General features: G+C 53.6%; 1 protein-coding gene across 7 annotated transcripts in view; it reads right to left on the reverse strand.

Annotated features, from left to right (window-relative positions):
• Window positions 1–22,483, reverse strand: part of CRTC1 (CREB regulated transcription coactivator 1) — a 74,387-nt gene extending 51,904 nt beyond the window's left edge. For all 7 annotated transcript variants that reach the window (XM_044253873.1, XM_044253872.1, XM_044253868.1 and 4 more), the window contains exon 1: window positions 22,325–22,483. In XM_044253873.1, the coding sequence (XP_044109808.1) occupies window positions 22,325–22,450 (126 nt within the window). In that variant the 5' untranslated portion in view covers window positions 22,451–22,483. The remainder of the gene's footprint in view (window positions 1–22,324) is intronic.
• Between the last annotated feature and the right edge of the window lie 215 nt (window positions 22,484–22,698).

Consider the following 22,698-nt stretch of genomic DNA (forward strand, 5'->3'; position numbering starts at 1 on the left):
ATGCTGAGCTAAGACCAACCAGCAGTGAGCTTTACAATTACAGGGCCATGAGCAAATGCCACAAACCTCAACAATGTAAAGTAGTAACACACCCAATAAAATCAGGAGCACGTGGGGAGGGCAGGTGGAAGACCCAGAAGTGGGCTGAGAGCCCCAACTCCCAAGCAGGGGTGCAGCCAGGGGCATGGAATTAGTGGTGTGCAGACCTGTACCCTGGGGCAAATTAGACATTATATGTTAATTTAAAAAAATAATAAAGATAAAACAAAACAAAATTTTAAAAAATTAAAAAAATAAGGTGTTTACACATCTGCTCTCGGGAGATGATCTGGTAGGTCCTCAAAAAGTGAAACACAGAATTACCATAAGACCCAGCAATTCCACTTCTGGGTATAGACCCCAAAGAACTCAGGTGTTCAGACAAAAACTTATACACACACATTCACAGCAGCACTCGTCACAATCACCAAGCAGTGGAAACAACCCCAATGCCCACCGATGGGTGAATGGACAGATAAGATGTGGTTCATCCTCATAGTGGAATATTACCCAGCCATAAAAAGGAGCGATGAAGCACGGACTCAGAAATATCACACTGGGGCGCCTGGGTGGCTCAGTGGGTTAAGCCGCTGCCTTCGGCTCGGGTCATGATCTCAGGGTCCTGGGATCGAGTCCTACATCGGGCTCTCTGCTCAGCGGGGAGCCTGCTTCTCTCTCTCTCTCTCTCTGCCTGCCTCTCTACCGACTTGTGATCTCTGTCAAATAAATAAATAAAATCTTAAAAGAAAAAAAGAAATATCACACTGAGAGAAGCCAGATGCAAAAGGCCACAGATCGTACAATCGCATTTAGTGAAATGTCCAGAACACACGAACCCATAGCGACGGCCAGTGGTGCCAAGCGGCTGCAGGAGGGGCCGTGACTGCTAAGGGGGCTGGGGCTTCCTGCAGGGGTAATGAAATTGCTCTGGGAGCACAGAGGGGATGTTGGCACAACATTGTGAATGTACTAAATGCCACTAAACTGCTTGCTAAAAAAAATGGTGACTTTTGTTTAGTGAATTTTGCCACACACACACACACAAAATAAGAAGAAGAAATGAACAGCATTCCCAACATTCTGGCCAAGGGCAAAGTGCATGTCAGCATGAGGGTGAGCAACAGGCAGGACCCATAGTGTCTCATCCCCAGCCTGTGCCTTTGGGACAGGAGCATGGGTAGGGGACTGTCACCAAGGACAGCGTCCCTGCCCTCAGAGCGGTGTCATCTAACTGGGAAGCCACTGTGGCCCCTCTTGTGTACCCAGAGGAAGGCCATGGCCTGCAAGAGGGCCTGGGCCACATGGCTCCTTGTCCACAGCACACTCCCTCTGTGGGCAGCCCAGGAATGGGGGACCCACAAGGCACCCATCCCTGGAGTCACACAGCCGCCCATCCATTGCAACCCAGACGCCCTCAGGGTCCACTGGCCCACATCAGAGCCTACCACCTGGCAGGCAGGAACACGGTGGCTGCAGCTGCGGCCTTCCTGAGGTCTGAGGAACATTTTAAAGAATGCGAACTGGTGGCCAACTTTAAAAGAAAAAAAAAAAAATTTTTTTTTTTTTTAAATTAACTTAAACACCAGAATTGCTGGCTTCTCCTGAAGCACCAGAAGTGCCAACAACTCAGGGCCTGGATTCCCAGCTGGTGAATTTTCATCGGTCAGCGCAGGGCCAGGCATAAAGGCATCATGGGTCCCCTTGCACCCCACACCCAACCCCAGGCTCCAAGAGGGTCGGCACAGCCTGAGGTCACCCAGCTGGCTGCAGACCCGGGGCCTCCGAGCCCAGCTCATCCCTGCTGCCCTCACTCCAGCTCGGCAGCTGCGTGGCCTGACCCAAGGCCTGGAGGGAGGAAGCCCCCACCCCACCCCAAGAAGCAGGCCAACTGGGACGGGAAGGTGCAGAGCTAGGATGCTGCATGTGGGCCAAGCAAGGCCCGGAATGCAGGTCTCACCCTGAGCCAAAACCCCAAAGAAATCCACTGCTGCCTGCTCAGCATTTAACCATTAGCAGCCCAGGCGTGCGTGAATGCTGAGAGGCCTGTAGAGCAAGCACTGGGGCGGGGCACGGCAGTGGTAAAAGCAGAGGGGTCGGCAGCCAGGCCTACCTTAGGCTTGCTCAAGAGCCGGAGGTTCCAGGAGGGCAGCCCACACTACACCCCTATCCAAAGCACCCACCTGAGGGAACACCCCAACACAGCCCAAAAGCCCAGCTGCTCACACTGGCTCCTGGCTTTGCCCTCCAGCAGTCCCTGAAAATCCTGCATGTCTGGCCCAGCAGGCAGGGCCAGTCCCTTCCAAGGAGGGTCCAAAGGGCACTGCCTAGGGTCAGCAGGACAGGAGGCCTGGGCAGGCAGCTGGAAACAGAGGGAATCTGTCACCCAAAGGTGCTGGAAAGGAGGCTGGCAGAGGAAGCCAGCAGCCCTGTAGTGTCTGAGGACAAGCTCTACCGGCTCACGAGCTTGCCCCCAAGCACAAAGCACAAATAGGTCCTGCTGTGCTCTAGGCAGAGAGACTAGAGAAAAAGGAAGGAGCCTGAGGATTTCCAAGTAAGAGGGCCTTTGCTGAAAACAAGCAGGAAATGGGAGGGGGAAGCAGGGGGGAGCAGGCAGGTGGCCAAGGAGGTGACACTGGAGCTGGGAAGAGGACTCTAGGCAGGAGGCCCAGAGAGTGCAAAGGCCCTGGGGTCAGAATGAGCACGATGGGGGGAGGACCAGCATGGAGGGGACAAGGGGGCCAGGCCGCCCACCAGTAAACAAGGAGGCTGGGGCAGGGGGAGGCTCAGAGCCTCATGGGACCTCACTCTGAATATGATGAGAATCCACTGGAAAGATTTAAGGCAAAGTGACCTGAGCCACCTTCCCTTGCACAGGGTCCTCTGTGCCAGGAGGAGCTGGACTGAGGGGCCAGGGTGAGGTAGACAATGTGGGAGAGGGTGGTTCATTCTTGGTAAATGGACATAGGGCAGATCAGGATGGGACCCCTGACTCCAGTACCTTCCAGGATAGGGCCCAATGGGACATCTGGTTGATTAGCTTCTGTCCGGATACAAGGAAGACTGCCCAGGGCAGGAAGAACCTGAAGACACCTGTCCCAGGGGCTAAGTGCTCCTAGGATGCACCGTGGATGGACTTATAGCTTCCAAAGGGTCCCAGGAGGGTGTCCACAGGCAGGTCGGCTCACCCAATTCCTGTCCACAGCTTCTCGTGGACACAGCCCCTGGCCAGACACTCTGTCTGTCCCTTCCTCGCCCCCATGTAGGCGCGGGACAGCCTTCCTCCTGATGTCTCTCTCCTTCATGTCCAGTGTGGCTACTTGAGAATCACGAAAGGTGCCACAGCTGTCCTTGCTTCCCATCACCCTACCTGTTCCCTGCACCAGCACCTGTGACCCGCACCACAGGGTTCCCGCCACCACCCTCAGGATGAAGTCCATCATGCCTGAGGGAACATGAGACTAACTGGGGAACTCCCAGGACCATCCCCTTGCGCCCCGCCTTCTAACGCACATGCCCCCCATGCCAAGCCTCCGCAGCTCCTGTGCCCCTACAAGGTGCACCTTCCCCCTACCCACTACGCACATACTCGGGAACCATTGTGCTCGATGTGGCCGTCCCCATGCGCCACCCGGCACCAACTGCTCCAAGAGCAGCTGCAGTGCCGCACCTCCCAGCACCAGCAGGCTCCAAGCAGGTACTGGTTACACATCCATTCACCGGTGAAGCCTCTCCAGCCTGGCACCCATGGCCGCCCTCACAAAAGGATCCCCTCCCACCCCTCACCCCACGGCTCCTCCTCTGGCCTGTGCCTTTGTGGTCCCCCCCAACCCCTTCAAATGTGACTCTGCAAGGGCTCAGGCCTCTGTGTCCCTCATGTGCCACCCCTCCTAGGGAGGCCTTGAATGCCAAGTTGGCCAGCAGCTCCCGAGTGGGACCTGGCCCTGCCCTCGGAATGTCCCCCGATGCTCAGAGGAACCTCTTCTATCCCAGCAGCCCACTGACCAGGCTTGTTTCCTCCTGAATCCTCCACTCCACCCTCCTGTTCCTCCCAGCCCTGGCAGGTGGCACCACAACCTACCTGTGCTGCAGCCCGTACCCCCATCGGGCCTCATGCCCTCACTAGCCTGGCAGGCACCTCTCACAGCTCCTGAGCTCCCCAGGACCCCGTGCCTCCCACACCTGGTCTCTTGTTCCCCCCACCAACCAATCTTTTCTCAAGCTCTTCCTAAAACCCAAGGTTAATCCTGAGTCTCCCCTTCAGTACCACATCAGCTAGCTTCTGGATAGTGCCCAAGCTCCCCACCTTGGCTCTTAGGGCCCTTCCAGATCTGACTCCCACCCCTCACTCCTCTCTCACCACTTGCCCCCTCCAGAGGTTCATCTTATGCCACAGTCAGGCCCCAGACAGCCCCTCTTCAAGCATCTTGCCTCCATACACATCATTCCTCCTCTTTCTAATGACTCTTCCCCTTCTTACCCCCCTCGTGTCCCACCACAGAGCTCTCCTCTTCCAGGCAGCCCTCCCAGCTCAGCCCCACCCTCCCATAGCCTGTTCTTGCCTCTAAGTCAGTGGCTCCCTGAGCCAGTCCGCAGACACCACTTCCTCCTCAGAGCACCAACCGTGCAGGGCCAGTCCTAAGGGCTCCTCTCGCGCTGACAGAGCTGACCCCGTCCACAAGCACATCTGAGGAGTGGCGATGGGCAACCTGACAGGACCCAGATATATGCTTGCCAGGGTCACACAGCTGGACAGAGGAGAACAGGGCTTCATAATGTTAGGATGGCAGCACAGCCCAAAGCAATCTACAGAGTCAGTACGATCCCTATCAAAATCCCAGCAATGATTTTTGCAGAAACAGAAAAGGCTACCATAAAACTCATATGAAATCTCAAAGGACTCTGAACGGCCAAGACAATCTTTACAAAAGAAGAAAGTTGGCGGACTCACACTTCCTGATTTCTAAACTTACTACAAAGCTACAGTAACAAAGACAGTGTGGTACTGGCATAAAAACAGACCTAGAAACCAATGGAATAGAAAGCCCAGAAATAAACTCTTGCATGCATGGTCAAATGATTTTTGACAAGGGTGCCAAGATCATTCAAGAGAGAAAGGACAGTCTTTTCAACGAGGTGCTGGGAAAAATGGATCTCCACATGCGATGAATAAAGTTGGACCCACACCTTATTCCATATATAAAAATCAACACGGATCAAAGACTGAGAGCTAAAACTATAAAACTCAGAAGAAAAAAAGAGGAAAAGCTTAATAATATTAGATTTGGCAGTGACTTCTTGGCTATAAAACCAAAAGCACACTCAACAAAAGAAAAAATATATAAATTGGACCTTACTAAAATTAAAACCATTTGTGCTATGAAGGACACAACGGACACAGCGTAAAGGCCCTGTTCTCAAGGAACGCGAGAAAACATTTGCAGATCGTACACTGGATAAGGGATTGATATCCAGCATGTGTCCAGAACTCGACAACAAAAAACAAATTCAAAAACGGGCCAAAGACTTGAATAGACATTTCTCCAAATAATATCTACAAATGGGGGCAACTGGGTGGCTCAGTGGGTTAAGCCTCTGCCTTCAGCTCAGATCATGATCTCAGGGTCCTGGGATCGAGCCCCGCATTGGGCTCTCTGCTCAGCAGGGAGCCTGCTTCCCCTCTCTCTCTCTGCCTGCCTCTCTGCCTACTTGTGATCTCTCTCTGTCAAATAAATAAATAAACTCTTAAAAAAAAAAAAATCTACAAATGGCCAACATGGCCAACATGCACACAAAAAGATGCTCAGTGTCACTCAACATTAGGGAAATGCACACCAAAACAAAATGGGAACCACCTCACAGCCTCAGGGATTTATACCAAAAACAAAACAGAACAAAACAAAACAAAACAAAAAAAACCCACCATAGGGGCGCCTGGGTGGCTCAGTGGGTTAAAGCCTCTGCCTTCAGCTCAGGTCATGATCCCAGGGTCCTGGGATCGAGCCCCGCATCGGGCTCTCTGCTCGGCAGGGAGCCTGCTTCCTCCTCTCTCTCTGCCTGCCTCTCTGCCTACTTGTGATCTCTCTCTGTCAAATAAATAAATAAAATCTAAAAAAAAAATCCAAAAAACAAAAAACAAAAAACACACCATAAAAGGACAAGCATTGGTGAGGCTGTGAAGAGACTGGAACCTTTGTGCATTGCTGGCGGGAATGTGAAACGGCACAACCACTGTGGAAACCAGTCCAGCGATTCCTCAAAAAATTAACCAGCAATCCCGCCTCTGCATATACACCCCCAAAATGGAAGCAGGGATTCGTAGCCCCATGTTCACAGCACCATTATTCGAAAGAGCCAAAAAAGTGCCCAGATGAATGAGGAACGGATGAATCAAATGTGATGCATACATGTAATGGAGTATTATTCAACCCTGAAAGGAAATTCTTTTTTATTTTTATTTTTATTTATTTATTTATTTGTCAGAGAGAGAGGGAGAGAGAGCGAGCACAGGCAGACAGAGAGGCAGGCAGAGGCAGAGGGAGAAGCAGGCTCCCTGCCGAGCAAGGAGTCCGATGTGGGACTCGATCCCAGGACGCTGGGATCATGACCTGAGCCGAAGGCAGCTGCTTAACCAACTGAGCCACCCAGGCGTCCCTGAAAGGAAATTCTGACACACGTTACAACATAGACACTCACTGCAACATTGAGGACATTATGCTGACTGAAATACGCCAGTCACAAAAAGACAAATCCTATGAGTCCATTTCTAGGAGTGTGGTCAAATTTATAGAGCTAGAAAAGCGGAATAGCAGGCACCAGGTGCAGGGCGAGAAGGGATGGGGAGTTGGCGTTTAACGGCAAAGAGTTCCCTCTGAAGATCTAGAGATGGACGGTGGGGATGGTACCACCACAGTAAGAATGTGTTTAATGCCCAAAAGCCACACACATACTTTCTTTCTTTTTTTTTTTAAGATCTGCGAGTGAGAGAGAGAGAGAGAGAGATAGTGCACATGCATGAGTGGGGATGGGGAGCATGGGACGAAGGGAGAGGGAGAGAGAGAATCTCAAGCAGACTCCCCACAGAGCACAGAGCCCAACGCAGGGCTCAACCTCACAACCCTAAGATCATGACCCGAGCCAAAAACAAGAGCTGGATGCTTAACCAATTGAGCCACCCAGGTGCCCCAAACCACACATTTAAAAATGAGTAAGGGGCGCCTGGGTGGCTTAGTTGTTAAGTGTTTGCCTTCAGCTCAGGTCATGATCCCAGGGTCCTGAGATCGAGCCCCACATCAGTCTCCTTGCTCAGCAGGAAGCCTGCTTCTCCCTCTGCCACTCCCCCTTGTGTTCCCTCTCTTGCTGTGTCTCTGTCAAATAAATAAATAAAATCTTTTTTAAAAAAATGAGTAAGATGGTAAATTTTATGTACATTTTTTACCACAATTTGAGGAAAGGAAAAATATAAAAAGAAAATTAGCACTGTGGGATTCCTGCCCAAAACACACCACCTCAGCTCAATTGCAAGAAAACATCAGACAAATCACCCTGAACAACAAAGAGACTGAGCAGTTCTCATCCAGGGATGGAAGGTCACAGGTGACGCGGAAACCCTGAGCAATGGTCGTGGGTTGGAGACCAAGGAGACATGATGACCAAACATGACACGGGAGCCTGGATGGGATCCTGGGCCAGAGAAAAGTCACTGTGGGACATCTGGGGGAAATCCAAACGCAGTCCGGAGCCTAGTCAATAGAAGAGTGCCTCCGGGGCACCTGGGTGGCTCAGTGGGTTAAAGCCTCTGCCTTCGGCTCAGGTCATGATCCCAGGGTTCTGGGATCGAGCCCCGCATCGGGCTCTCTGCTCAGCGGGGAGCCTGCTTCCTCCTCTCTCTCTCTGCCTGCCTCTCCGCCTGCTTGTGATCTCTGTCTGTCAAATAAATAAATAAACAAATAAAAATCTAAAAAAAAAAAAAAAAAAAAATAGAAGAGTGCCGTCACTGCTGTCCTCATTGGACCAGCCCATGCTGGTCACGTGACATGTTCAAGGGCGGGAGTGAGGAGGTATGGACACGGTCTGTACTCCTCTCTGAAATCGAAAACTATCTCAAAAGGAAAAATGAATGGCGCGCCTGGGTGGCTCAGTCAGCTGAGCGTCTGCCTTCGACTCAGGTCATGATCCCAGGGTCCTTGGATGGAGTCCCACATTCGGATCCTTGCTCTGCAGGGAGTCTGCTTTTCCCTCTGCCCCTCTCCCAACTCTTGCGTATGCACGCTCTCTCTAATAAATAAATAAAAATCTTTTTAAAAAGGAAAGGAAAAAAGAAAAAAATGAAGAGAAATGAATACACTCACTGCCCAGCCCCCAAATGAAACCAAGCAAATGGTTCCTAAGCCACGTCGTGGAATCTGTCACATGTCAAGCCACGGCATATGGGTCCAAAGGGTAAGACCCTGCCCTCACAATGCCCCACAGAGCACCCTGATGCCAGCTAGGCAAGGAGTCAAGCACTTGGTGTAGGCATGTCCTAAGCTGTGCAACTCTACCAATGGGAAACTGAGGCACTGAGAAGTGGAGTCATTTGAGGGAAGTCCACAGAGGCAGGGCTGGAGCCAGAGGGAGCCACTTGGCCAGCCGCTGGGGTGACAGGGCAGGGCCATGGGCAGGCTCTTAGGGCACAAGTGGCCCCCAGCAGGGCCCGGCTGTGGACTCCCAGGGCTCCCCCCCACCCCCCTGCATGTGCTGAGCCAGCGGTGAGGGAATTAGCATCTCCTCACCACCTGCAGGCAAAGACTGAGGCTGCTGGGCCTACAAATCACTCCCCGGGCTCCACATTGATTCTGTGATGATTTAATGAGCCACTCCCGTCCTAATTACAGCTATCAAACCCTGCCTGCCTGGGAGGACAGAAGGGACTGAGGAAGCACGCTGCTCACAGGTGCACAAGGACCCACGGAAGACGGCCGCAGGAGCCTGCTCCTTCAGTTCCTTGAGAACCACTGAACTTACCAAGAGATGCTTTTTAGCCAGGCTGGGACGTGCTCTGCCTCCCCCTGTCCCCGGCTATCCAGCCCCCCAGCCCAAGGACTGGTTGGCCCTGCAGAGCCAGCCCCGGGCACTGTGCCTGGCTGGTCCGACACTTCCTCCCTGAGATTTCCAGGCAAATGACCAGCTGGCACGCACCCACCCACCCTCTGCGCCCAGGTGAGCTGTGTCAGATGCACAGAAGAAAGGGGAAGAGCTTTGGGTTTTGTTTTTAATTTTCATCGAAGTTTTAAAACATAATTTCTTTTTTTTTTTAATTTAAAAAAAAAAAAAAAAAAAGGTGTGGCAGAGAGCTCCCCTGCAAGCCCAGCAGGCAGGGAAGGCAGCTTCAGGAGTTCTCAGGGGACTCCACCGCTTGACAGGGGAGTCCTGGGCAGTCAGGGAGGGACCACAGAGCTCTGAGGCTGTGGCTGGGAATGGGTGCTGGTCCACTGAACAGCTGACAGGAATCTGTCCTTTAAAGCAGAGACTCACTCCTCTGAACAGATGCCACACACCCCCTTTTGGGGGAAGACACTGTGTGACCAGTGGGGTGTCAGGTTGGGACCACAAGACAAAAAGGAATTTCACATATGAAATTAGGACTCTAGGTCTTGACTGCAAAAATGCCTTTCCTCAGCCCAGGAGCCACCAGAGCACAAAATCGAAACTATATAATATAAACTGCCCCCATCACCTTCCTGGAGAATCAGATTCCTGATTCTAGGATGAAAGAACATCTCCCAGGTCAGCAAGTCCTGGTCTGTAATGAATTCAACGCCCATGATCTCGGGGTGGTGGGGGGAGACCCCTACCCCAGCCCCCTCTTGGGTCCCCTGAACCACCCATATATGGCCAGAAGGATCTCTGCTAAACCGACATCTTGTATCAGAGCCCTGCTTAAAACCTTTCCAGAGCAGCACACTACCAGACCCTGACCACTGACCAGGGCCCAGGAGCAATCCATTCACTGAGCTCGGTCAGGTCAGGCTCTCCCCGGTGACAAGCTTCACACTTTTTTTTTTTTTTAAAGATTTTATTTATTTATTTGTCAGAGAGAGAGGGAGAGAGAGCGAGCACAGGCAGACAGAGAGGCAGACAGAGAGGCAGGCAGAGGCAGAGGGAGAAGCAGGCTCCCTGCCGAGCAAGGAGCCCGATGTGGGACTCGATCCCAGGACGCTGGGATTATGACCTGAGCTGAAGGCAGCTGCCTAACCAACTGAGCCACCCAGACGTCCCCAAGCTTCACACTCTTAATCCCCATGGCTCATCCTCATCTCCTGGGTTCAGCCCAAACGTCACCTCCCCCAAAGGGTCCCCATCCCATTTCACTCTCTTAGAGCCATGACTTCAGGGCTGGGACCAGCTGGCCACTGTTTCCTTCGACTTGTTCTGCAAGGCCTTTCCAGGACAAAGCACAGGGTAGGTGCTCAATAAATACTGAATGATGATCTCAGGATCCTGGGATCAAGCCCCCACATCAGGCTCCCTACTCAGCAGGAAGTCTGCTTCTCCTTCTGCCTGTCCCTCTGCCTCTCACTCATGTGTGTGCTCTCTCTCTCAAATTAATAAAATCCCTAAAAATAAGTAAGTAAATTCTGACTGAACGAATGGACTTTCCAGTCCAAATTCTGGTCACCGCAGGGAGACCTCACTGGACAATCCTGATGCTTCTTACTCTCCGTCCCAGGGCACCACCGCTGCCCCAGAGCCACTGGCCCCAAGCCCATATGGGTCTGCAGTCCATGCCATAACACACCATGCCTGGTCAATACTCACACTTTCTCCCTGAAGTTGTTCAGCCAAACTGAAGCTCCAGTAAGACCACCATGCACCCCACCAGGCTCCTGGTCCCTCAGCACCTTGGTTGTGTTCCCAGACCGTGAAGAGGAACACACATCACACTCCTGCTACATAAGTCGGGGAAGCCTGACTGTGTGATGGGAAACTGGCCCTTTTAAAGAACACTTGCACCTGAGCAATTCCAGAATGAACTGGAGACAGGCCGGCCCTCAGGGAGGTCTCAGTTCAGTGTCTGCTTAACACCTGCTGAATGCCCACTATGCGCCTACTGTGTGTCTGCTGAGTATATCCTGTGTGCCTGCCAAATGTCTGCCAAATGCTTGCCGAGTACACGCTGTGCGCCTGCCGGACGCTTGCAGAGTACACACTGTGCACCAGCCGGACGCTTGCCTAGCACACGCTCTGCCTGCCGGATGCAGAGTATACTCTGTGGGCCTGCTGATTGCTTGCCGAGTACACGCTGCACACCTGCCAGATGCTTGCCCAGTACGCGCTGCGGCGCGCCTGCCATACACTTGCCCAGTATACGCTGCGCCTGCCGAATGCTGAGCATACTTTGCGCGCCTGCCGATTGCGTTCCGAGTACACTCTGCACACCTGTTGAATCCTTGCTGAGTACACTCTGCACACCTGTTGAATCCTTGCTGAGTACACTCTGCGTGCCTGCCCAATGCTTGCTGAGTACACGCTGCACGCCCGCCAGACGCTTGCTGAGTACACTCCGCATGCCTGCCGAATGCTGAGTACACGCTGCGCGCCTGCCCAACGCTTGCCGAGTACACGCTGCGCTCCCGCCGAACGCTTGCTGAGTACACGCTGTGCTCCCGCCGAACGCTTGCCGAGTACACGCTGCGCCTGCCAAGTGTTTGCGAGTACACTCTGCGCACCTGCCGAACGCCTGCCGAATAGGCTCTGCGCACCTGCCGGACGCCCGCTGAGTACACTCTGCCGGGCACCTGCCGAGTACATGCTGCGCCCGCCGAACACCTGCCGAGTACACTCTGCGCACCTGCCGAATGCTTGCCGAGTACACACTGTGTGCCTGCTGAATGTTTGCTGAGTACACACTGTGTGCAGGCTAACTGCCTGCTGACTGTAAGCTGTGTGCTCACCCGCAGTGCACCGTGTGCCTGCTGCCAAGAGCTACTGAGTACCCGCTAAGCACACACACACACAGTGTGCCTATCGGAGGAGTGCCCACTGAGCACCACCATGTGTTCACTGTGCACACACCTCCAGAATCTCAGCAGCAGCAGCAACCACGCAGTGAGCATCTCCCCGCTGGCCCCATTCTGGATGTGCCACCTGCAATAACCTAAATCTGATCACAGTCCGACCACACCAAGACCACTGGAACCCCTGCTTCACAGAGAGGGAGCAGAGCACAGAGAAAGCTCAGCCAGGTCTAAACTCACCTGCGAGGAAGCAAGGAGAAGCCCAGCAGCCATGACCCGGGGTGGGGGGGGCACAGTTGCTACAGAATCCCCCCAGACTTTCTGCACTTCGTTTCCATTTGGCAAATAAATATTGACTCTCTCTGTGTCCTTGGCTCATAAGGCAGGCCGTGGCTTCCTTGTTTGTGCACCTGGACCCCCATCCAGCTAGCAGCACAGGGCCACACCCAGCCAGGGCAAGCCACCCACCTCTGCCCCAGGATGGGGCTGAATGTGGTAGCAGGAGGCAGGGCAGGGAGTCAGAAACAGCCCAGCCAGGACCAGGGGCCATTCCATCCCACAGGCTCCAAGGCCCAGCGGGACTCTCCCCCACACCCCTTTCTCTCTGGTTCCCCCACCACAGCCAGGGAGCCTCCACCCTGCCCTCCTTCCTCTCACCTCCTGATTAACTCTGTCATCATTAACAGCTAAATATCCCAAATCAGCCCTCTCTTTGCCCCACTGCCCACCCCAAGCTGCTATATGCCCCCTCCCCGCCATGGGGCAAAAGGACACACAGGTGGGGCCATGCTGGGTGCATGCATCCATGGGGACAAATGTTAACAATTGTCTGGTTTGCAAAAAACCAAGGATAACCTCCATGATCCTCAACAGATGGATGTGAATGGAAGTTCAGCATACAACAGGGTCCTCTGCACCTACATGAAGAGAAACATGAGCCCTGGATTCAGACATGGGTTCAAAGGGAGCCCCTCCGCACAGGGAGCCAATCACCCCTCCCACTCGTTTCTCATCTGTGCAACAGGAGAAGCAGCAGGCTTCCTCGTGGGTTACTACAACAACCCACTGGGCATATGCACACGGGCTCTAGCAAGTCTGGCTCCTGCCTCTCCCTGCATCTTTGTGTCACTCATGCTGCCATCCTGCTAGAACATTCCATGGCTCCCCATGGCCCACACACAGGGTCTGGCCCAGGGTCCTCCACCACCTGCCCCGCCTCCCTCCCAGCTGCTCTGCCCATGCTGCCTATGCTCCCCGAGCGCAGGGTTTCAGGAGCCCGGCAGGCTCTGCCCCACCCTGACCAGCTGACAAAGTCCCAGAGCAGCATGAGAAGAGCGAAAACACACAGGAGACTCAGGTCAAATCCCAGCTCACCTGTCTCTAATGCTGTGACATTCTCCAAGCCTCAGTTTCCCCCTCTATAAACCAGGGAGAAGACCATCAGCTGCCCAGGGGTGTTATTACCTGTCACTAGGCTTCACGCTTGTAATTTCTGGACGTGGGGCCTCGATCCGGCCCCTCCACACCTGCACAATCCCAGCACACTGGGGGCTGCAAGAGCAGGGCTGCCCAGCCTGGGCACCACAGATGCCTGGGGCTGCATCCTTCTCTGGGTTGGGGCTGTCCAGGGTACTGCAGAGTGCTGAGCAGCATCTCCAGACTCCACCCCCTACATGCCAACAGCATCCTCCCAGCCCAAGTCAGGACAACCTCAAATGTCCCCAATGTTGCCAAATGCCCCTGGAGGCAGAACAGGCCGGGGTGAGCCCTCCCTGTGCCATTTGTCTCTGATGCTTCCCTGGTACTGCGCTCAGGCCAGTCTCTCCCAAGGGATCCCACCCCTGACATCAGCATGGCATTTTCCAGAGGGTCCCATTTAAAAAAGAAATCACTAGCACCATGGTCTCTTAATCCTGACCACTGAGGTACCTTTACCTCGTCTCATGGAACAGCACCAGAAGGAGCCCCAGACCCCTGAGCTAAGACCAAAAAGCCCCCAGCACAGAAAAGCAGCAGAAAAGGGCTGATGTGGGGACACCTGGGTGGTTCAGTTGGTTAAGCAGCTGCCTTCAGCTCAGGTCATGATCCTAGGGTCCTAGGATAGAGTCCCACATCGGGCTCCTCACTCAGGAGGGAGCCTGCTTCTCCCTCTGTGTGCTCTGCCTGCTATTCCCCCTGCTTTTGCACATGCTCTCTCGCTCTCTGTTTAAATAAATAAATGAAATATTTAAAAAAAAAAAAAGAAAGAAAAGCACTGATGTGCACTCTTCCACAGCGCTTGCAATGGCCCAGCTCTAACCCAGAGAAATCTAATTAAACCCAACCAGGACCAAAAGGTCCAAACCAAAGACAAGGGTCACCTTGCACTGTCCCCCGGGCCAGCTTTAGGACCAGTGACAGTGGAACACCTTCCTTGGCTCTACTGACCGACAAATACCACTGTGCCACCAAGCAAGGGCCAGGCAGCTGGTTCACACCCCCAACCAAGGCCGACACTCTCCCTCTGCGTGGCACAGCCCCGGTGACCACAGGGCACAGGACTGCCAGCAAGGCCTGTGTGGCTGGCTCTTCGGGCCCCCACTCAGAATTCAGGCTCCCCCCTGGATCTGGCTCTGCAGAAGCAGAATCTTGGGCGAGCCCAGGAGTTTGCATCCTTTATCTCATAGGTGGTTTAGAGGCCCCCAAAGTGACAGGACCACCGCCCACCATCTTCCCAACCTTCCCTGTTGCTCTGTCAGAAGGTCTCAAGCTGTGGGCCATAACCATTGTCCTGGTGCCCGCAAACCTTCCACAAATCTCCAGATGGGAAATATTTTCGCCTCTGCAGGCCATGTGGTCTCTGTAAAAATGACTCAACTCTGCCATAGATAAGGCATAAACGAACGGGCATGGCCACATTCTAATAAAGCTTTATTTTCAAAAACAAGAATAGTCACTAAACTCCGTATTAGTGGGGTTAGAAATCAATTCAGCGAGTCCCCACTAGCATTCTCTGTTACACAGAAGGGAACGGATTTTATCAAATTTCCCCCCACAGATGGGGAGGCAGGACTCCTTGGAGAAAGTTATTTCGATTTCATGTTTGTTGCTGGGTGCTTGGATGCCACGAAATAGTAATTTCTAACCCTGTCACCTGGGTCACAGTCAAGAAAGTGAGAAGGCATCTTCAGGACTAAGCCCTCTGTTCCCATGCCTGTCTCTCAGCCCCCGCTCCTGAACCTCACCCAGCAAGTGTTTGCTTGAGCCCCTGTTTTCACGTCATGGGGACATGCTCAGGAGAGGAACTGCCCTGAATATGGTTTCACTAGGCAGTGCGCAGAGGTGGGGCCCACCTGCTCTGAGGAATCCAGGAGGCCTTCCTGGACCTGTAGTGTATATGGAACCAGGGGTGTCTGGGGCTAGGTGTGAGCTTTGGGAGGGGTTCTCTGCACAGGACCTCAGGCTGGTGGGGGACACTCAAAAGTCACCTATGGGAAGCATGCATGGAAAGGCCAGGAAAGTGCTGGGACTCCCATGCAAAGCCTCCTTCCAAACAACACCTTAGGAGCTTGTCTCTTGCGGGCTGTGGAGAGCTGAAACACCCAGTCTGATCTAGGCAGTGACTTTCAGAGGGAGAAGAGCCATGGGTCACACACGAAGGGGCATGTGATGCACCCCAGAGCCACCACCTCTGCGACAACAATAGTAAATGGCAAGAAATATGTATGCCTGGGTCATAGCACGAACATGTGCTTAGCGGCAGAAACAACCACATCTCAGAGAAATCAAGACCCAAGTGAGACCACATGTGCTCTGACAAGCAACAGAAGGTTCCAGTCTATGGTTTTAAGTCCTTGTTTCAGACACATTGTGTGTGATGATCTTGGGACTGAGCACCAACTCTATCTCTTCCCAGCTAGGATACCACTCTGGGCCTCAGTTTCCCCATCTGTATGGTGAGGAAGACAACACTTCCTCTCTGAGGGGGGCTGGGCATCAAGAATCAGGGGACTGGGGCACCTGGGTGGCTCAGTGGGTTAAAGCCTCTGCCTTCAGCTCGGTCATGATCCCAGGGTCCTGGGATCGAGCTACATTGGGCTCTCTGCTCAGCAGGGAACCTCCTTCCTCCTCTCTCTGCCTACTTATGATCTCTGTCAAATAAATAAATAAAATCTTAAAAAAAAAAAAGAATCAGGAGACTTAGTGAAGGGCACATGGTGCCAGGCAGGGATCAGGAACCAAGAGGGCTAACTTGACCCACTGCCTTAGAATAAACCTTCATCTCGCCCCTGGGCCTTGCTCCTAGTATCATCCCTCTGGCTTAATCACCCTTGGCTCGGGGCCAGCAATGGGGTGAGGGTCCCCAGTTCCTGACAATGGATGAATGAAGGGTCTCCTCTAGGCCTCAATGGTAAAGGCCACATGACCTGTATGACCAGCCCAGAGAAGGACAGATGTGTACATCTGCAGATAAGCCCGAGGCCCACTGTCCTGAGATGGTTTCAACAAGGCACCCAGACTCTGCCTTAGCCCAGCGGGAAAGCAACCTGGGGCCACCGTCACAAAGGACCACAAACTGAGCGATATAAAACAAAAGGACTTTATTCTGTCACAGTTCTGGAGACCAGACTTCTCAAATCCAGGTCTGGGCAGGACCGCATTCCTCCCAAGGCTCTAGGGGAGGATCTTTCTTGGTCTCTTCCAGCTTCTGGGGGCTCCTGGCATCCTTGGCTCATGGGAGCATCACGCTTGTCTCTGCCTCCATCATCACCATCATGTGGCCTTCTCCTGAGCATGGCTATGTGTCCACTTTTTACGAGAACACCAGTCACAAGATTTAGGACCACCATAAATCCAGGATGAACTCATCCCAAGATCCTTACCCTAATTTCATCTACAGAGACATCTTTTCTAAATAAGGTCACAGCCACAGTTTCTGGGGGTCTGGACAAGGACAAATCTCTTGAGAGGCCCCCATCCTATTCAACCCGATCCTCGGCGTGCAGCTCACAACCTGGAGAGCACTGAGCCTGCTGGGGCTTTCTGGGGGCGGGAGATGGCTCACTCCAGCCTCTCAAACAGAGCAGCTCGGGGAGTCCTGCGTGCGTGTGTGTTGAGGCTGCAGATGGCACCAGACACTTGAAACAGCCGGCACAGAGGCAAACAGTGCCAAAGCCAGGACTGGGGCCAGGACTGGGGGCGGCCTTCACGCTCAGCGAACCCGAGCCACCGCTGCGCTCTGCCTGCCGCCCAGGGACCCGTTTTCCTCCAGCCTGTGCAGAGCCACCCCCGTAGCAGGGTAGGGCCGGGAGAACACCCTCCTTCAGTGCAGCCATAACTGGCAGCCCCAGCGGGGCCACCACGGACTGCTTTGCTCTGCGTGTGGGCTTTTTCTGGCCCAGGGGCCGCTCCCTGTAATGCTTAGTGATTGGTCACACACAGAGCCTGCTGTGTCCTGAGCCCCCACCAGGCAGGTGACACATCCCATACTCCTTCCCCTCACTCCCTTACAGGAGGTCTACCTGCACATCCGGGCGGCTCTGCTGCCGAAATATCACCCAAAGCCACTGACCCTTGTTTCCGCCACAAACACCTCCCTGCTCAAGCCTGCTCCCCAGTCCCAAACCTGGGTGCCACAGCAGCCTCTCGCTGTCTGTCTGCTTTTCCTCTCTGTCCCGTTCGGCCCATAGCCACCTTCGTGAGACATGAAGAGTCCTCAGATGGTTAAATGGACAGACCCTATGACCTGGCACCTGTCATGTGACCTCTGCTCCCTGGTCCACACTCAAGGGAGAAGGGCTGCAGCCACACAAGCTCCAGTGCACGGAGCAGGGATAGTCACAATCACAATGGCTCAAGGGTGGAAACAACCCAAACGTCCACCGGTGGATGAACGGGTATACGGAACATGGCAGGGCCACAAAAAGCAGTAATATGCGGCCTTAAACAGGAAATGACGCATGTGCCCAGCACCGTGAAGGTACTCATTGCCACGGAACTGTCCACTTAAAAACGGTGAAGGTGGTGAATTTTTTTTTTTTAAAGATTTTATTTATTTATTTGACAGAGAGAGATCACAAGCAGGCAGAGAGGCAGGCACAGAGAGAGGAGGAAGCAGGCTCCCCGCTGAGCAGAGAGCCTTATGCGGGGCTCGATCCCAGGACCCTGAGATCATGACCTGAGCCGAAGGCAGCAGCTTAACTCACTGAGCCACCCAGGCGCCCCGAAGGTGGTGAATTTTATGATCTATACATTTTACCACAATTTACTTTTACAAAGAATGAAGGCCTGACACACCCTACAGTGTGGATGGACCTCAAAGACCTCGTGCTGAGTGAGAAGCCAGCCACAAGAGGCCTCGTGGTTCACGATTCCACATATTTAAAATGCCCGGAATGCACAAATCCACAGAGACAGAGAAGAGATGAGTGGGTGCCCAGGGCTGGGGGAGAGGGCGTGGGGCCTCCTTTCGGAGTGATGGAAGCACTTCAAAGTTGACTGGTGAAGGTTACACACCTCTGTGGACATGCTAAAAACCACTGAATGGTACACTTTCGGTGCACAAACTGACTATATGGGGAAATATATCTCAATAAAGCAAAAGATCAAGCCATTCGCCATCACAAACCTTCCCGGGGCCCCTCCCTCGGTGAAATCCAGGGCTCACCAAGCCACGCCAACCTCACCTTGACTCTCACTCTCTCTACGTGCCAGCCTCACTGTCTTCTGATCTGTCCTCAATCTCACCAAGCCTTTCCCACTTTAGGGCCTCTGTGCCTACCTGTCCCTCACCTGAGACATTTTCCCCCCATGTTGGGTGGCTACATCTCACTGTTGGGGTGTCAACCTTCCACCCCGGCCAGTCCCCACATGTCACTCTGTCGCTTCTGAGAACATCCATTTTATTCATTTGCAGCAATTCTCTCCTGTCCCCCCTAAAACCACACTGGCTCCCCAAGACCAAGGCCCTCACATGCCTTTGATGATGCTGTTTCCCCAGCACCCAACATGGTCCCTGGCCAGTCCCTGATATGTGCTGCTCCAACCTTGCAGGTCAAGATGCTAAAGCCCAGAGAGCTTGCAAGACCTGCCCAAAGTCACACAGCAGAGCACCACAGCCCTCCCTGCACCTCGGGCCCCCCCCCCAGCTGAGGACAAGAATGGAATACTCCCGCACTGACCCTTCTACCCTGCAACTTCAAAGTGGTCTCGCTGACATCACAACTCATCCACACACCTGACCTGGTCCTTAGGGTCCCTGCCCCTGGGTAAGGTCACAGGACGGATTTTCGGATTTTCGCATCAGGCTGCACTACTGCTGGCTTTCATGTGGTAATGGCATGCCTATCAGCACCCAGGACTATAGATTGACACTCAGGCATGCTGTCCTAAAGAATTCAGGGGAAGGAGGAGGTACAGAACCAGCCGCATCCCACCTGTTCTCAGGTATGGGCAACACTCTGGCATCTATCACAGGGGAAGGCTGCACCCACAGGAGGGCAGGAGGGGAGCCCGCATCCCATGGGTTCTCTCCCCTGCACCAGGCACTGCGGATGTGCCACTCATCACACGCAACAGCCCAAAGGGCCCGGAGAGAGCTTGCCCATCCTGCTACCAGGTGTGGGGAAAACCACCAGCCAATCCAAGATGGCCCAGCCATCCAGGTGAGTGCAGAGCTTTGAACTCTAGCTGCCCAGGTGCAAAGCTTGTATCCCCGCCCCCCCCAACATTTCCTCCAAACTGAAGGGTTTTTAGCCTCAGCACTGCTGACATTTGGGCCCACATCCCTCTCTGTGGCAGGGGCCATCCGGGAATCGTGGGGTGTTGAGCGGCATCCCTATTCTCTACCCACCAGATGCCAGGAGCACCCCACCCCCCGACAAGACAACCAAAATGTCTCCAGACACTGCCTAATGTCCCTGCAGGACAGAATCACCCCCTAGTACAGAATACTGCTCTGTCTCACAAGATCCCGTGTTAGCTCACCTCAGCCCAGGGCTCACGCCCAACTCCCAGTGTAAAGGAAAGTGACAGGGAGGAAAGAGACAAAAAATGGTTACCAGGACCAAGAGAATGGCTGTCCACATATCTTACAAATCTTTTCTAACACCATCAATAGATGACACGTAAGCAAATGTGCTCCCTGCGTTCAAGGGAGTATTACTTGGCCATTAAAAGCAATGAAGTTCTCTGATACCCGCTCCAATGTGGATGAACCTGAAAAATATTATGCTGAGTGAAGAGAAGCCAGACAGAAAAGGCCACATGTTGTAGGATCCCATGTATATGAAATGTCCAGAATAGGTAAATCCATAGAGACAGAAAGCAGATTGGTGGTTGCCAGGGGCTGAGGGAAGGAGGAATGGGGAGTGACTGCACATGAGGATGGGATTTCTTTCAAGGGTGATGAAAGTGTTCTGGAATTAGACACCGGTGATAGTTGCACAAGTCTGTAAAATACACTAAAAACCACTAATTTTTACACTTTCAACAGGTGAATTTTACAGTACACAAACTAGATCTCAATAAAGCTGTTATTTTAATGAAACCTTTTTAAAAAACAGTAATACATTTCCAACCCCAATGCAGAAACCAGACCTCCAGTCATGAAAACAGCCATCAACCTAGTATGACCCTCTTCTTCCTGTCACACTACATACACTGACTGCATGAGACAAGATAAAGTGGACATTCTTGCCCTCCGCAGCCCTGACTTATGGGGACACTCAAGGTGCTTGCTTGCTTTCATTGATTCATTCACCGGCCATCTCTTCCTCTACGCGCTAACCAAGAACATAAGCTGCTGGGGCAGGTACCTGGTCAATGGTAAGCACCCCATCAATATGAACAAAACAAATCCACAGAAATGAAGATACGCATTCTAGCCTATGTGGTCATGATCTCACAGAGAAACTAGGAGCTAATTAGAAAAGAGTATGACTGAAAATTCCGCCTGAAGAATCAGAGACTGAGGCTCATGTCACAGAGGTACATCGGCCTGGGACAGTCAGATCAGAGGCCAAATCCAGAAACCAGCCATATGGGTGTCTGCAGCTCCCATTCAAACCCTTCCCAAGACCTCAGGATGCAGGACACCAGGGAGGGTCTCACCACTCTGCAGGAATGCAGCAGAGCCTTACTGTCACCTGTGCAAAGCGTGCTCTCCTCTTTGACACACAAGGAAGGACCTGCTAGACAGACTTGACAAAAGAGAGTACTGAGGAGCTTGGGACCTCAGTGGACTCATGTGGCCAGAGAGCTGGGCCCAAGAGAAGAGCCAAGCCTCCAACTCCTCTCAGGGCCCACAGTAGCTTCTCAGGTGAGATGAGCAGGAAACCGAGCCTGCCCCTGCACGCCAAACACAGCAACCAACTTGAGGAAGAACTGTCCCTCCACCCTGGTCCTGAGCGGCCAGAAGCCATCCGTGGCCAGCTGTCCCTTGTCTCAGTGGGAGGAACACAACCTGGTCCCCACCATATGGGCTACATGGGGAAGGGGTAGCTGTCTCCACTCCAAGCCCCAGGATGAGCACAATCTGTCTTCCTGACCACCCTCAGGTCCCCACAGAAGAGGGCACCAAAACTTTCCTTCAGATAATCCGAAAGGGAGAAATACCTACCCTACCTCAGGTCTACAGATTACAAATGAAGATACCTATCCTTCCTCCAACACCCAGGGAGTGGAGGTACAGGTGACAAAGATGTACAGAAACCCGTCCCTTCAGGTAGCAATGATGTGAGGACAGCTGTTCCCCTCAGGTCGCAATGATGTGGGGACACTTTTCCCGCATTAGGTACCAACGATGTGGGACCATCTATCGCCCCCTGCCCAGGTAACAATGATGCTTGCAAGCAGCTCCCAGTTCATACACCTCACGGTGTCATCCTGTCTCCCCTAGTAGCACTGATATGGAGGCATCTGACCCCCTCAGGTAGCAAGGATGTAGGGACACCTGTCCCTCCTCAGGTAACAAGGATGTGGTGGCACCTACTCCCTCCAGATAGTAATGAGGTAGAGGCCACTGTCCCCTCCAAATAATAATGATATAGTGACACCTATCCCAGCCTCCAGGTAGCAATGATGTGGGGGCACCTGAACCCTTTCAGATATCGGTGATGTGGGGGGCACCTGTCCCGCCCACGATGCCCGGGGCGGAGGGACACCTGTACCCTCAGGCTGTGCCAAGCCCCGCCCAGCCGCGCGCGCCCCGCCCCCGCCGCGCGCCCCCCGCCCCGTGCACACGCCGGACACGCGCCCCCTCCCTCTCTTCCTTCCCGGCCCCGAAGGGTCGGGGCAGACAGCCCCCTTACCCGCGCGGCCCGCGTCAGGCTCAGGTCCTTCATGACCTCCTCGAAGGCCGCTGTCTCCTCTGCCTGCTTCTGGTTGTGCAGCGCGATCTTCTCGCTGAATTTCCGCGGATTGTTCGAAGTCGCCATCTTCTCGCCGCCACCTCCTCCTCCTCCTCCTCCTCCTCCACCTCCTCACCCCCCCCCACTCGCCAGTGCCACCGCGCAAGCGCCGGCAGGGCCCGCGGGCGGCGGGCAGTGCGCAGGCGCCTTGGTGGTCGTGAGTGCGGCGCAGGCGTACGGGAGCGGCGCGCGGCGCGGTGGCGACAGCGCATGCGCACGCCCTAGCGGCGCGCTGGGGTACAACAGAAGAGGCGGGGGGTGAGGAGAGGCTGGAA

Source organism: Neovison vison, chromosome 6 (assembly GCF_020171115.1).
Source record: "Neovison vison isolate M4711 chromosome 6, ASM_NN_V1, whole genome shotgun sequence".
Taxonomy (NCBI): domain Eukaryota; kingdom Metazoa; phylum Chordata; class Mammalia; order Carnivora; family Mustelidae; genus Neogale; species Neogale vison.